At 42.7% G+C, this 15,348-nt stretch overlaps 1 protein-coding gene across 2 annotated transcripts in view; it reads right to left on the bottom strand.

Annotated features, from left to right (window-relative positions):
* The window catches only part of LOC128895684 (collagen alpha-2(IV) chain-like), a 61,525-nt gene that overhangs the window by 25,384 nt on the left and 20,793 nt on the right, over window positions 1-15,348 (bottom strand). For both annotated transcript variants that reach the window (XM_054158484.1, XM_054158485.1), the window contains exon 2: window positions 8,269-8,454. In XM_054158484.1, coding sequence (XP_054014459.1) covers window positions 8,269-8,454 — 186 coding nt within the window. The remainder of the gene's footprint in view (window positions 1-8,268; window positions 8,455-15,348) is intronic.

The raw sequence follows: 15,348 nt of genomic DNA, 5'->3' as shown, positions 1-15,348 counted from the left end.
TTATTTTTAGAAAAATCGCGGACGTAGATCGCGTTCGATTTTCGCATGGAACGAATGGTTTCGTGGTGAAATTGTCGTCAGACGATGCGAGGTATTAAAGCGACGTGTAGACGATTGCGGAACGGAAATGCCTCTCGCCCCAGCATTTCGCGATATGGGAGGACGAGTGAACGCGTAGGACTTCGCTGCGTGTATCCGTTCCATGCCTGTTATCAACTTTCGATGTCCCTTATCGCTCCGTGAAATGTACCGGCAAATCAACAATTGGTCGAATAGGAATCGAAAGAGATTACTCCCGTTTTCGATAAATCCGGCACCGCGCACCGTTTATGTTTTTCTCGTTCGGATCTTGTTCATGGGTGAATTTTACGCGCAACTGGCAGGAAAATTATGTTCCGGTTTGCTTGGATACCGATATTCGATCGCGAACAAAACGCGTCACCGTTCACCGTACTTGGCGAAACTTTCTGCGCGTTCCTATCCGTCCCACCGCCACCTTATAAATTCGTAAAAAGCATTTCCTCGACTTCTTGGCGGTGCCGACAGAACATTTCTACGTCAACAGTTTCTAAACAATTCCTAAGAAAAATCTAATTGGGCGCTTTCACTATTTAATTTTCAATCTTCTGACAACCGAGTATACTAATTTATATAAAAACAGAATAGACCTAATCACTGTGTTATTTGTGTCTATGAACCGTGTGCCGCCTATCTCCACCCACTACTATCAAACTGCTTAATAACCATCGCATTTCCTCGGCTCAATTCAGATCTATATCGACGCTCAGCGTCTGAAGATACGTCAATTGACTTTGATATCAATATTCAACAGGGAACTCTGGCCTCAGTGAAACTGCCTACGCCTTCCCTATCCTATACTTCACTTTTACACTCTTTCGTAGTCCTTGAAGCCTATGCCGTTTCCTTTATTCGTTCCAGTTCGGATCTACATCGGTTTCTTGTATAATCAAATTATCATACTCGGCGTACAATATACCGTGACACGATCAAACGCGTAAGCCACTCTAAGAAATACTCGCATTTCATCCCGGATCTAGTTGAATCCATCTTGCTTCCGACGTGACGCTGTCGAAGCTATTAGTATCACCAAAGCATGGATCACGAGACTGTCCTCTGATATTGAAATTGATCTCTGAAATTGATACGTGATTTCAAAGTCTTGTCAGTCGATATGGGGTTGCCACGATCGTTTCTCCACTCGGTAAGCACCTCCAATTATTTTTTCCAACGACTGCGAGTAGCTATTAACTCGCGCCAGTCGCGCTTTTGTTAGCCGGACTGTACATTTTCGTGTAATCGACAACGGGCTGGTTCAAAGTGCGAATGTCACGAGGGGTTAATGGCACGTAAGTTCTGTATCGAGGGACAGCCGCGTGGCAGAGAGGCGTATCGGCGGTGAAACAGAGATTTCTTTATCGGCGCTTAGATACCCTACTTAGTCGGAGCGAAACAAAACGGGGGATTCCACGTGCTCATCTCCGGGTGCGCTCGTCAATGTCGCTGTCTCTTTCGCTGCGTGGGCGTGGACCCTTCGAGTTTTCTTTACAGTAATGTAAAGAAACACGGTGCACACGGTGCGTTTCCTTCCTGCCTTTTAACTTGTCTTTCGTCGCTCCGACGACGGGACACGTGCTCGATGAAAGAATCTTTTAATTTACCAGACAAACAATAGCGTTTGGTGGTGGTGTTTCATCGCGAGCAAGAGGAGCAGAGAGCAATGGGGGTGGGATTTTTTAAGAGAAATTTAGACGAATATAAGCAAGTTTACACGAGTTTACACGAGTTTGTATGAAATTTACACGAGTTTACACGAGTTAACAAAGTTTATATGAGTTTACACGAGTTAACAAAGTTTATATGAGTTTACACGAGTTTATATGAAGATTACACGAGTTTATACAAATTTACAAGAGTTTATATGAAGTTTACATAAGTTTACACGAGTTAATATGAGTTTATAAAAAGTTGATATGAATTTATATGAGTTTACACAAGTTTACAAGGATTTATATGAAGTCTACATAAGTTTGCACGAGTTGATATGAGTTTATACGAGTTTAGACGAGTTTACACGAGTTTACACGAGTTTACACGAGTTTATAAGAGTTTATATGACGTTTACATGAGCTAACACGAGTTTATATGAAGTTTACATGAGCTAACACGAGTTTATATGAAGTTTACATGAGTTTGCCCGAGTTTACATGAGTTTATAAAAAGTTGACACGAGTATACAAGAGTTCATATGAAGTTTACATGAGTTTACAAAACTTTACACGAGATTCCAAGAGTTTACTCGAGTTAAAGGTAGAGAAATCCGCGTAAACGCACAACTTTTCCCCGAATACCGGTCTCGACCACGCCGAACGCGAAGATGGCCCCAAAAGTGATCGATCAAGGGTCATCGAAACGAGCTGAAATTCCCTAATCGGATATCAACGGGGGCCCGGCATTATCGTTCGATTATACCGAACGTCGATAAACTCGCAATACGAAGCAATTAAATTCAAATGAAGGGCATCATCGTTTCACTCGAGTTCACCGCGGCTCGACGAAGCGCGAAGCGACCAATCTCAGGGCGGAACTGCATCCGGAAAGGTCCGCGTTTCTAGCGGCTAATTCGTGCCAATCCTGATAACGAGACAACGACGTGGACGACTTCATCGGCCGCGGCTCGCACGTGGGTACCCGCGTAATATGTGTAATATCTGGGTAATCGTTACGTAGATAGGGATCAATGCCAAACGGGAGGAACGCGAGATGCTGTAATTTATCATTAACGCCTACGTCCAAAGCTGGGCCGAATCGTTAACCCAAAGCGTACAATTGTGCCATTCCCACTACTCCGACGTGCAATTTCGAAGCGAGGCCTGCTCCGTCGCTTCTACCCAGCCTCCAGCGAGGCTTCTCCAGAGAACGACGTCGGATCGATTCGCAATTAAAACGTGCGAAATTTTGAAATGCGGTCTGGAAATATCCACGGCTACCGTTCATAAATTCATTCGGCGTTCGAGGTTCTTTTTTCATGGAATTTTATGCGTGCCTTCGATCACTTAAATGTTAAACAAACTTCAACCTATCCTGACTCAAACAAATGGATGTATCGTTCACCGACGCGAAGGTTTGGAATTGCAACTGATTCGACCACTTTACGTACCATCTTCAGGTACAAAAATTTGAAATAATTAAACGCAAAGGGAACGAAAAGTCCAATGTGTAGATAAGCGAAATGCCAGGACAATATCTATAATTATGAAACTTAACTAGTTCGTTTGGCCAAAGTAATCAAAGTCCTTTTTCACAATTTCGACGTTGAGAAGGAATGCTGGCGTTATAGTAGCGTGGATGAGTACTGGTTCCCGGACTTCGTTTCTAGTCGACCATACCGTGCATCGTAGCACAAACAGAATTCGCTATAAACAGGACTACTCGCCGTGGTATCCAGACGTCGTGAAAAAATTTGAAGGAACGAGCGTACATTTTCGCTCGTGACATCGACTGCCACGGAGCGCCATCGGGCGCAGCGTCCGTTCTCCAGAAAGGACCATGACGTCAGTGCGCGCGTTCGTTTCATCGGGCGCTTTATGCGAACTCTCGGGGTCGCCAAAATGGCGACTCATGAAGCCGTGCGACCACTGGCCGAACGGACCAAAGACGAATTCCTCTGATTTTCTCAAAAGACGCGCTCCAAAACCAGAACCAGTCGACTGTGTCAAATAAAATGTAGGGAAAAAACTGACGTTATCAGCAAACTTTTACTTAAACCACTGTTACTTAAAATCTGTCCAAATCGAGAGGAAGTTTGACGACTCAGAGACTCGATATGTCTCGAACTGGAAGATTCTTTTATCTGAGATTCTGCTGTGATCAGGAAGGCGAGAGTTAGGTGAACTACTCTTATAATCGAGTGAAAACGTCGCTAGGATTGATGAAGCGTACCTTTTTCAGCTTTATGGCAGTCGTACGGTACCCGACGATTTATGGCGATCCGGTTGACGATGAGCTCAACGAAATTTGCATACAACCGGGGACGAGACCCCCGCGTTCGCCACGGAATTCTTCGCCGGATGAAAAGACTCGCAGGGTCGCCGATTTACATCGATATTCTCCACGTTCGATCGTCTCGCGTCTCACCCACGTTTCTGGGGATTTCTCGACGTACGAGTTCGCGAGACTCCACCCACGCCGTGTCGTAAATCGTAGCTATTCCGATCGAATTGCGCGCGGATCGCGGCTTGGTCCCCGAATAATCCCGCGGAGTCCAAAACGAGATCAGTTTACACGGTTACCAGATGGAATCGGTATTACTTGCTCGTGCTAGGCTTCGCCTAAAATTTTGTTGTACGATTTACTGAGACAGTGATGGACGACTAATAATAATTGAGAATATTCTTTCCATATCACTGTAGTTTGTACCCTTTCTCCTTAGGATATCTTCTACGGAATTTAAACAGTGTTAACCAATAATAATTGGGAATATTCTTTCCATATCACTGTGGTTTGTACACTTTCTTCTTAGGATATCTTCTAAAGAATTTAAAAATCCCTGTTTCAGTACCTGGTCATCCTAAAGTTTCTACTTCTTCCCTGTTCCCAAAGTTTAGACTAAAAACGCCTCAGATTCGGAGTGGACTGTTGGTAAAAAATCGCTTGAGTCACGCTCGACACCGCGGTTTATTTATCGTCGATTACCGCATATTTCGAAATGGCAAAAAAAGTGTCAGGGCTGCGAGAAAATCGGGGATACTGGCAACGCTGCAGCGGTGTAAAAGGTCGCTCGGTGCAGCGGTACCAGAAAGGGCCGTGACGTCATTCCCACGACTCGTTTGGAGCCGCAGGCATCCCGATGTAAAGATGCAATCCGTACGTGTCGTAAAAAAAGGAGGAGAACGGACCCTCGTAATTTCTTATCTGGCCGCGAAGTGATAGACGTTCATTAAAGGAATCGGCCACGCCGGTCGCCATGCACCGAGCCTTTAACATCGTTTTCGCAGCGTTTCGATGAAGTTCCTTATCACCTCGTTACTGCATCCTCCGCTCTTCTCGTAACCTCGTTTGACGTTTATGTAATCTTATTTAACGTAATCTCGTTCGACCGCGTCGCATTCAAACGCTGCGTGCCCGGGACTAAAATTAAAATTTTGTTGGAGTGGACCCCGCATACGCAGCATTTAAATCATTTGGACGTTGAACGTGTGACGTTACACGCAATTATTGCATTCGTTAAACGTTGAAGTTTAAACTTCAAACTCAAAAACTTCGAGCCCTGTGGAGTAAAATTTGATTTGATTTGTATGACTTTTAAGTTTAAACTTCAAACTCAAAAACTTCGAGCTCCGTGGAGTAAAATTTGATTCGATTTGTATGACTTTAATTTCCACTGATCGATAGTAGTCGGTTCACCTAGGTAGAGAAACACTCTCGACCCTCTGATACAGCGAGAATTTCTATGGAATCGTGGATAACAGAAGCACGAAGTTGCGCGTGCACCACAAACGTCGTTTGCTATGCTTCCCAATAGGAACATTTTCCTATTTAACCTTTATATTATAGAAACGCGAACAAAGCAAACATATCGAATAAAGAAACCACGAGATGTATCAAATTATTAGTCTGTCGTTTAACGTGCAAATCGTTTATTTAAATGCGAGGGATTTTACAGCTCGCTGAGAAATTCCGACTGAGACAGTGCAAACACGCCAAGCTCCGTCGACGTCGAAACGCAACAGTCTGAAATGGGGTCACACGAAACAGGATTACACGAAATCTAAATTGTCCAACCGGCAACGAGATGAAATACGTTCATAGAGAATCCTCGGTGTTGGATCATAGAGTTCCAGCTTGCTCGTCGCGAGCCTTTAATTCCATATGATTAATTTTATGCATCTACGCTGAAAGTTTCACCTGCCGAAAAGAAACGTAATCGAGAACGATTCGGGTGAAGCAATGCTAAGCTATCTGTTCGAGAAGGGTCTTCTAGCTGCGCGATCTACTCGAAGACTATCATTGCGAGATAACGAGTGCAATAAATGAATAGTCAAGGCAATGCAGATTTTGTTATCCGCTCAGAAAAAATTTTGCAGATACCGTCCCTATCGTGGCGTGATTGCATTTTTAACATTAATTGCATTCTCGACATGAATTATCACAGATAAACGTGATAAAATGAGGTCAAGGGGAAGCAGCTTCCGCCATTTGCTCTAGAAACATCTCATAGTCGTTTCTATTATCACACAAAGGAGATTATCATCCTAGCTTCGACTATAAAGGAAATCGGAGACAGTCCAGAGTACATTGCTGCTGTTATTGACTTAAGAAGAGTCTTATAGTCGCGGATCGCCCTCTTAAACTAAGTGTACCAAGGAAACGTAATACAGAATACAGTCTGAGAAAATCAGTCCTTGTTGTGCAAGAGTTTTACAGTCATTTTGGCATAGTCAACGACTATTATTTCGAACCGAATCGTCAAAGATGGATGCTACAGAATATCAAAACGTATCGTCGTCTACGACTATTGTCCGTTCGAGTCTGCTAATCACGTGAATATAGTTATATAGTCACACGACGAGAATGACAATTTGAATCTACAATTATCAAAAATGTGACGATTCGCGCAAGAGAGTCCACATTAAATGTTCCAGAAGAGTGTTATAGTCACTCGTCCTGTAAAGACAGGCAAAGGACTATTACTTCGAGTCGAACTGTTACAGACGAACCTAACGCAACAAGACGCGATCGAGACGGCCTTTGTTGCCATATATAGTCCCAATAGTGTCAAATATAGCCACGCATAATTCATCGGAGGCTATCATTTTCATGCCGCGTCAAGTCATGTCGCGAGGGACTGAACGAGTTGCGAAATAACGTATCGCTATACTATAGTTCTCGTTGCGTCGAGTGCGGGCGTACTTCGTGGGAGTCCGTTCGGTAATTCTCTTCTCGTTCGGGCCGCTCTTCGCTTCCTCCGCATTTGGAAACGTTCCGCTTCTGCGTGGTGACGCCATGCCACGCGATCTTTCTTTTCTTTTTGTTTTTTTTGTCGTATTATTATTCTTCTTTCGCGTACACCGTTGCCGAGGAATAATTGCATTAAAAACAAAGAAAAAAAGACCGACACGCATCTGCCGCACTCGTTAGCTCGGCCGAATGGTCCACGCAGCGCTCACGCGATCCGATTGGTCCTCGTTTGATTGTGCCCCGGAATGAGATTCGCGTCCCTTTCGTTTTTCGGTGGTCGTTGTAACATTGAGTGGCTCGGGCTTGATTAAAGCACATATACTGGTTCCATGGTAATTGTCCACGGGCTGTCGTCACTTTCAACGAATCGTGTCTCAATTAAGTGTTGGAGTTTAGCCCTCGGTGTGGAATTATTTTAAACATTAATAAGATTAATTTCTTGTAGGCGAGTTAATAGGTCCATCGTTCGAGCCGCTGGAGTGGAGTAACTATTAAATTTCTGCCAATTCAACTCAACCTATTCTATCATAAAAATAGAACCGAATTTAATGTAAAAGAGATCACGAATTTTTGGAAAATTTATGGTAATTTATCGACGTTACCTGTCACAGTTCGCTAGCAAAATTTAAAAATTGACATAACCATCCAAGAGCGTAAAAAATGTCTATGCCTCGAGGTGTTCGATTCCACTCCACCTGCGTACCATCTGGATTAAAAGATCTAACTGCAAATATCAGCAGAATAACTCTCCCACGCGAGCTATACTTTTTATCTCGAAGCTCGGCCAAAGAAACTCGAATATTCCGCCCAATTTCGAGGCGTTAATTCGCGTGAATCGCGTCGAAACGAGTTTGAAATACGAAAGTAATTAAGAAACATCCGCCATAGTACCGATTTGCGTAACGTCGTCGTGTTTTATTCTCCGTTCGTACACCCACCGCTGTTGAGTTTGACTCACGGCGGTAAAAAAAGAGAGTTGTCTGTGCTTCTCGTTAACAGTTGTAAATATAATTACATCGACAACCAAAAATTCCGGCCGTGGGCGTTCGCGTCGTGCGTTTTTTTTCTCGGACGACGTTAAAGCGATCAATTGAAAACGTATGCGGTTGGATAGTCGTTACACGGATTCGATACAGTTTTCGCAACTTTTAGATCGAGAAAGATCTTTCAGACGCTTTTAGGAAATCCACGCGTTTAAATCATTTTTAATCGAGTTTGGTCTTCCATGAGCGCATCGCTCGTAGAAATGACTTTATTTTAATTTGGAAAATGTTTAAATTGTTCACTCACCCTGTAGCCCTTTTCTCCGGCGCCGCCATACTCTCCTCCGGCTCCTTTTTCGCCCTTCGGACCGAGGGGACCGTCTGGTCCGATGTCACCCGGGAGTCCTTCCGGTCCTTCTGGTCCGGCTACTCCAATGAAACCCGCAACACCTTTTATTCCCGTGCAATTGCATTTGTAAGAATCCCTGCAGATCTGGAACAAACGAAAGGGCAGAAATTAAAGAAAGTTCTTTTCTAAAATAAGTTTTGTCGTACTTGTTCGTAGCTTAAATCGGTTCGTTGTGTATTTAACCAGAGATATTCGAAATTAAGACGATCCAACAGTGAATAATCGATATACGCTCTCGTTAATCGATTACAAATCCAGTTAATGTTACTTGAATTTGCGCCACTGATTTGAATCACCGAAAAAGAATCATTAAAAAAAACACGCGTGTATAAAGAAATTATATTTAAGTGTCGTAAGAGTATACGAACAAATTATAGATCGTCGGCTATCGTTGATTCTGTTTATCCCAGGCTACTCGAATTGTTTATTTCGAGAAGAATATTTCTGGCCATTTCGAGGCGGTTGTTCGCTAAATGAATAATACGAAGGGAAACGGACTGGCGCTTCCCGTAGGACGAAAGTTGTTCTTATGTCAACGAGACTTTAAGAGCGTCCAGCATTTTCGAGGAAACTTCGCAAGCGGTGTGTATCGTGTACACACGACGGCACGTGTTTCCTTCCTCGAGTTTCTTTCATCCTTTTCCGCGGTTATGTCACTCCGTCCTCGTACAGCGTGCCTCTTCCACGCGTAATACGAGCACGTTGCAAAGCGTTCTTTCTATTAAAAAAGTAGACCAGCCATCGTTTACGTTCCGCGGGTTATTCACGTTGGTTATTCAGGTGCTCCGTTGTTTATTGTGAGCCGAATTTAGAAATTTCGAGCGTTAACCTAACCGTTGCCCCCGATCCAGCTACGAACCTCGAAGCGATCGCGTTGCTGCCGTAGCTGTTCTACAACAGTCGCTACGAAACTCGTTTTCTCTAATCGTGGCAATTTCATAGGAAACAATTTTTTTTAATAATTTCTCTCCATCGATTCCGGCTTCTTCGAAGGATTTAAAATTCCCGCTGTAGAGGAAGAACGACTCTGAATAATTTCCCTTCGATACGAGCTTCGAGAAGCATCCCTCGAATTCATCGTACGCGAATCGAGAGCTACTAAAAATATTCGTGAAAAAGGAGGAATTACATCATCGCGAAGCAAAACATCGGTCTTTTCATTCTTTATCGCCGTTCCCGGTTCGTTTTTAAACAGCTCGCAAAAACGTTCGCGATTCCAGATCGAGTTCGCGAACCGAATGTTTATCGAGGAAGATCGTTCCGTGATTTAAAAACAGAAGCCTGGCGTAAATTCGAGCCAACCCTGTAGCGAACGTTTCAATAACGGCGATTTTACGTAACAGAAGAAAAAGCGGAGCCGCGCTTCAGAATCCCCCCACGATTGAAAATTACGCGGAATCAAGGTCACTGTTGCATTAATGCATCAGTTTAACGCCACCTACGCAATTGGTTGTGACAAGTCGCCTCGTTTCCAATCGCGTGTCAAGGTACCGTCGCTTCGGAATTTTTACGAACAAGCTTCCAGGAATCGGATCCATCGATCCATTGATCTTATAATTAATTGTCCGCGCCGCGAAAGTGATCGACTACCTGGATGGACGTTTACATTAAAAACAAAAACAAAAAAAAAAAAAAAAGAGTGAACGCCGATTAAATTAACATACGCGACGAAAACTCGTTTCGGAATCGGAGCGTGGACGCCAATTAAACTTTCACGTTTCAAAAGTGATGCGCGAAACTGAAGAAAAGCGATGGTAACATTTAATCGCGACGGGTTGCGATGGTTTCGTTGCGAGCCAATTAAAAAATCGAACTTTCTCGCTACCCGTAACAGAAATAGAAAATAAAGCTCATCGAGATGAGTTCGTTGCACGCGAATCTTTCAACTGTTCTTTCAATTGTATATATCTCATTTTGGACACTTTTGCGGAGAAGTGGCTTGGGTTCGACAAAGATTTCACGATTTCAGCGTGCTCGCGTTGCAAAATTCGTCGCTTTTTATTCGTCGTGCTTTTTTACTTTCGCGCGACGACCTCGCCGAGGAAAGAGATCTTCCAAATATGTAAGTATCCCTCTGGTCAGGCATCGAAATGACGTAACGCGTTCAGCTCGGTAGCGAAACGTGTTCGCGCCGTGACATATTATCGCGATTACGCGATAGGACGATCTGTCGCGAATTATGTCTCGTCTGGTCGCGAAATTGGCGGGTGGAAGGCCCTGAAGAACTCGCGGAATCGCTGGTGCTGCGCGACAATCATCGGACGCGTAATTGAAATAGATGCTGGACGACGTTTTCGAAATATAAATCGAGTGATATTTGCGAAACGAACATTGACTAATTAATTTGTTTGTGGGAGTAGGCTGTTCGAGCGATCTGTAGATAATTAATACGTTTACACGCACGTATATAATATAAATTATATAAGATACAATTTCCAGGGGTGTTTTATGAGTTGAGTTCTAATAAAACACAATCGGTGTAGAGTACACCCATCTAATATAATTTATATATAGTTATATTAGTATGTCTACAGAACATACTTCGTCTCTAAGCAGGAAATTTTAACACTCTTTGAAAAACTCGTACCTCCTCTCATTTAAACAAAAACCACCCTTCACTACGAATAAAGTTATGTTTGTACCGACTAGTAACAAGTCTAATTTTCACTCGTAATTTGTTTATTACACCGACGACGTCCGCTCTCTATGGTTGATGATTAATCGAACAGCTGTTGCGCGGCTCGCTCCAGGGCGGCCAACATCTTTCGCATAACAGCGGATAGTAAACGCATTACGCTCGCGTATTCGATAAATGCTAAAGGACGTGTTTAAACGAGACGACAGAATACGCGCACACTATGTTACGCGTTATGACTGGTAATCTGCATCGTGAACGAAGCGCACCACTTAAGCTAAGAAGACCGTCCTTGTCGACAAGTTTATGCTTTATGAATATGTATCATCATCAATAGAATCACTGTTTAAACATTCAACGGAACCGCGTGAAACAATCGTTTCTGTCTCTCTAATATTCTCGTAATGACTATGATTTATTGCTTTCGCTAACCGAGTGACGATTCCATCGAACGATTCCTATTTTGACTGTGGTGATATATAAATAGATCGCGGATTTTATGCTAAACAGAACGAAAAGTTACGCGTACTTGTGCAAAACGAAATAATAATACTATTCCAGTGATTGTACAAATTTTGTTCGTATGTCCCATAAATCTCTGGGTCTATTGAGAAATTTGTTTAAATTAAATGACAATGTTATATGTATGTTTCTTGATGTATATATAAATATACACGTGTACAAGCTTATTAGCGTATTCGTATACATATTTGTAATGAAAAATTCATTTTGGTGACACCAAAACTATTATTCAATTTAGCCAAACTTCTTCGATAGACACAGAGGGTATGAATATTTATGGGACTGACTGTATAACTACGTCAGATAACTATGTCTTTCGTTGCTTAACAAATATTATATAATGTCTTTCTATACAACATACCGAACTACATACTTTAAACGTTTAGCTTGAACCACTTCAGAAGGTTTTCCTAGTATCTAGTGTCGTGAAAATAACGCTTAAAGTACACGTAAGAAATGTTGCAGCATCTTTGAGATATTTCTTGTGCTCCAGGACTTTTGAAGTGATCTTGTAAATCTAATCGTGAAGAGCGAGCTTCCAGCATCTGCTGTCCGCTTTCGCCGAATGCCGGACGTTTACGAGACCCCCGGGTCCAAATATTTATGTTACCGCTGAGGTTCCTGGACCTATGAAATTCCCTATAAAACCTTGTAAACAGTTTTTCTTTTCCTCTCCCGAGGCATGGCGCGAAACTACTGGAGGTCGCCACAAGTTCTTTCGCGACGAGTTTCATATCAGGAGGAACGATATCATCGAGATAATATAATAATTTGTTGAAATTTTCTAACTTCCAACGACGGAATTAATTATGTTAATTAAGCAAGCTGAGAGTCAGGACTCAAAGGAGAACGATTCTTCGCGGTGAGAAGCTTATTTTATATAAAAATTACGCTCGTTCAGATTTTAACCAAAATAATTTCTACTGTCTTTTTAATCAAAATAATATTCACAACCTATCCGTCGCGGAAATTGGAAGGAGCCAGAACAACAAGAGCAGACAATTAATCCTTTCCATTCTCCGACGACAATAAAACTCGCGTTTACGATACCACATAGACCTCTATTTATTCGCATAAATCTCCATAAATCCACTTCAGGTGTAAGCCCAATTACTTTCCGTGCTGGACTCGCCTTTTTCCGTTCGCGAACATGGGCGCGCGTTTCGCTTTATTTGTCGGAAAGAAGGCGAATACTTCGAAGCAAATTACGCTTTTGTAGAGTTTAATGCGCCACTTTAATTCACCCCCCTTGGCGGTGCAACGTCTAAGAACCCACCCCCTCCTCGTAGTACGATCGTGGTACCCTGGACGTTGGCGCGATAAAGGCGTACCAACAATGGCCGTGTCGGAGACGCGGAATTTAAGTATTGTTAAACAAGTTCCGCGAGCGCGGGTAACGCGTGTGTTTACAGTGAACGCGGTATTGCTCTTATCGGACCGCCATTGTGGGGGTAAATTCCGCGGTGGACGTTACCGTGCTCAATTTTCCGCTCGATGATAGAATCTAATTCGATTCTTGCGACTTCGGTTCAACGGAAACTCGTGTTCGATGCGTACGGAGGCTTTTAAATAATTTTTTTATTGCAGAATTTTACTGTAATCGTTCTCGTGATGTCTAATGATGACTAATACTCTTGAAAATGTCTACTCTGTTTAAATTTTGTTTATAGTCTACTGAAAACAACGTAATCGAACGTTTATTGTGGTATTTATTTAATCGAAATTCGAAAGTTGCGTTAAAAATGAATTTTCTTTGACGCTTGACTTTTGGAAACAATTTTTTGAGTTCTCCGGTGAAAGGGTGACGTGGCGATCAACGTGTCAAACTACGAGATTGCTATGTTAGAGTATGTCTTATATTCTGAACAGTGTAGTGTTAAAGATATTACTATCCTACAGTGCACAGTTTCAAATGTAGCGCGCAAATTAATTGTACGCCCCTTTTTTGTGTCTTATCGTATGTATAGTTGTGTATGATTTATGAACGCCTCGTGTATCAAGTAAGATCGAAATAAATATTTGTATCACTTAACTGAGCAAGTTTTACTTATGTCCAACTACGATCGTCTGTGTTTATGCTCTGCATATGATATATAGCATGCAATAATTTACTCTATTTTATATATTTTTGCATTCGCGCACATCCTCGTGCATTTTCCCACAAAGCTTTACTCCAAAATATTTACGACAATTCCACCAATGTCTAAAAGAACCAGCCTAACCTGAACGAATTCCTCAGCCAGAAACCCATCGCTGAATTGCTCTGCGCTTCCATACGATACTAAACGAGAACCGCAGGAGTCGTGTGTCGCCAATCAAATTACTCTCGAATTCGCGCATCATCGGAATTCCGACGAGTCAATGCATCAGCCACTTTCGAGCTGATTTCCCTCGCTTTTCGAGCTTCCGAATTTCGATTTCGAATACGCGATATCGGGGGATTGCAGAAAAAAATACTGCAGCGCGCGAAACGGATCCGGTTGCATCGAATCGCGCTGGCGTAAACGTTCGACGTAACGTTTCTGCTGAACGTTCAGGCGACGAGCGATTCGCGAAGCGGTCGGCTTACACATCGGCGAAACAGATCGGGGAATCACCCTTTACATTGTAAACAGGAAATTCGAGGTGGGTTAGAGCCGTTTGCGGAGAATTATTGTGGCCGGTGCGAGTTGCATCCGTGGCTTTCGGAGACTCTAGGTTTACGGTGGAATTCGAGAACGATATTGAGCCTTATAAAAATAATGGAAAATAAATGTTAACGACGTAATAAAGATTATTTAAATTTTAATTTGAATCAGTCGATCAGCAATACCGATGGCAATTGTCGAACGCGTTTGGAAAAATGAAACAGAGTTACTTTACTTTGTAGATAATTAGATGTTAGTTCCTTTCAATATTATGTTATCAATGAAAGAAGAGAAATGTGAATCCGCTGAACCGAAACGAGATACTGATCCTTACAAGAATAATGGAAAATAAATGTTACCATCGTAATAAAGATCACCGAGATTTTAATTGAATCAGTCGATCTACAGTAACGAAGGCAATCGAACGCACTCACAGCAAAAATCAAACAGAATGTACTCTACTAAATAATCAAGTGTTGGCCTAACGAAAGAAAAGCTAGAATTACCCCTAATCGCGTGACGCTAGACAACTTGGATTCTCCAAGAACGCTATCACTTCAAGAATGCTATCGCGCCAGGATCGTCGATAACTGCATCCGTGTTTCCATTACGCAGGAACGTGTAATTATAGCGCTTTTGCATTTAATTACCGAAAAAGAAATTATCCTCGTGGCGGCCCTCTTCCGATGATGACTCAGAAAGAGCCGCCGACTTAATCATCGATAAAGGTTTCGTGCACGCTGTCGCGGGCATAAATGGGTTAACGCCGGTGAACTCTGGTGAGAAAGTTCGTGAATTTCGGCGCACCGGTCCCCCAGACCGAATTGGACCGGTCTGGGCAATCTGCGGCCAGAATCGTGTTGCATAAAGCGACGGGGAACATCGTCTGGCTCTGGAACTGCTACAATTAATCGTGCGTATGATCGTGCGGTGCTTTTCTTTTTTCTTCGTACCACTCCCCGATGGACCAGCAGGGATTTTAAACGTTGCGCGCGTAATCGCGCGACTCTGTTATAATTCTTGATATACTCTGCGGATATTCGTGCGCTTACACCGAGTAAAAGTACGGAACGGAATACGCCAATAATATGTACGAATGCACGATTGTATGAAATGTAAAAAATGAGATATTTTAATTCGAGTTTCTGGTCTTCGTCTATGCATACGAAGATACGAATTTCAATAAACAGATGC

The sequence above is a fragment of the Hylaeus anthracinus genome, unplaced genomic scaffold (genome assembly GCF_026225885.1).
Source record: "Hylaeus anthracinus isolate JK02 unplaced genomic scaffold, UHH_iyHylAnth1.0_haploid 5, whole genome shotgun sequence".
NCBI classification, from domain to species: domain Eukaryota; kingdom Metazoa; phylum Arthropoda; class Insecta; order Hymenoptera; family Colletidae; genus Hylaeus; species Hylaeus anthracinus.
The sequence above is the reverse complement of the archived record's forward strand: the minus strand, read 5'-3'. Positions and strand labels throughout refer to the sequence as shown.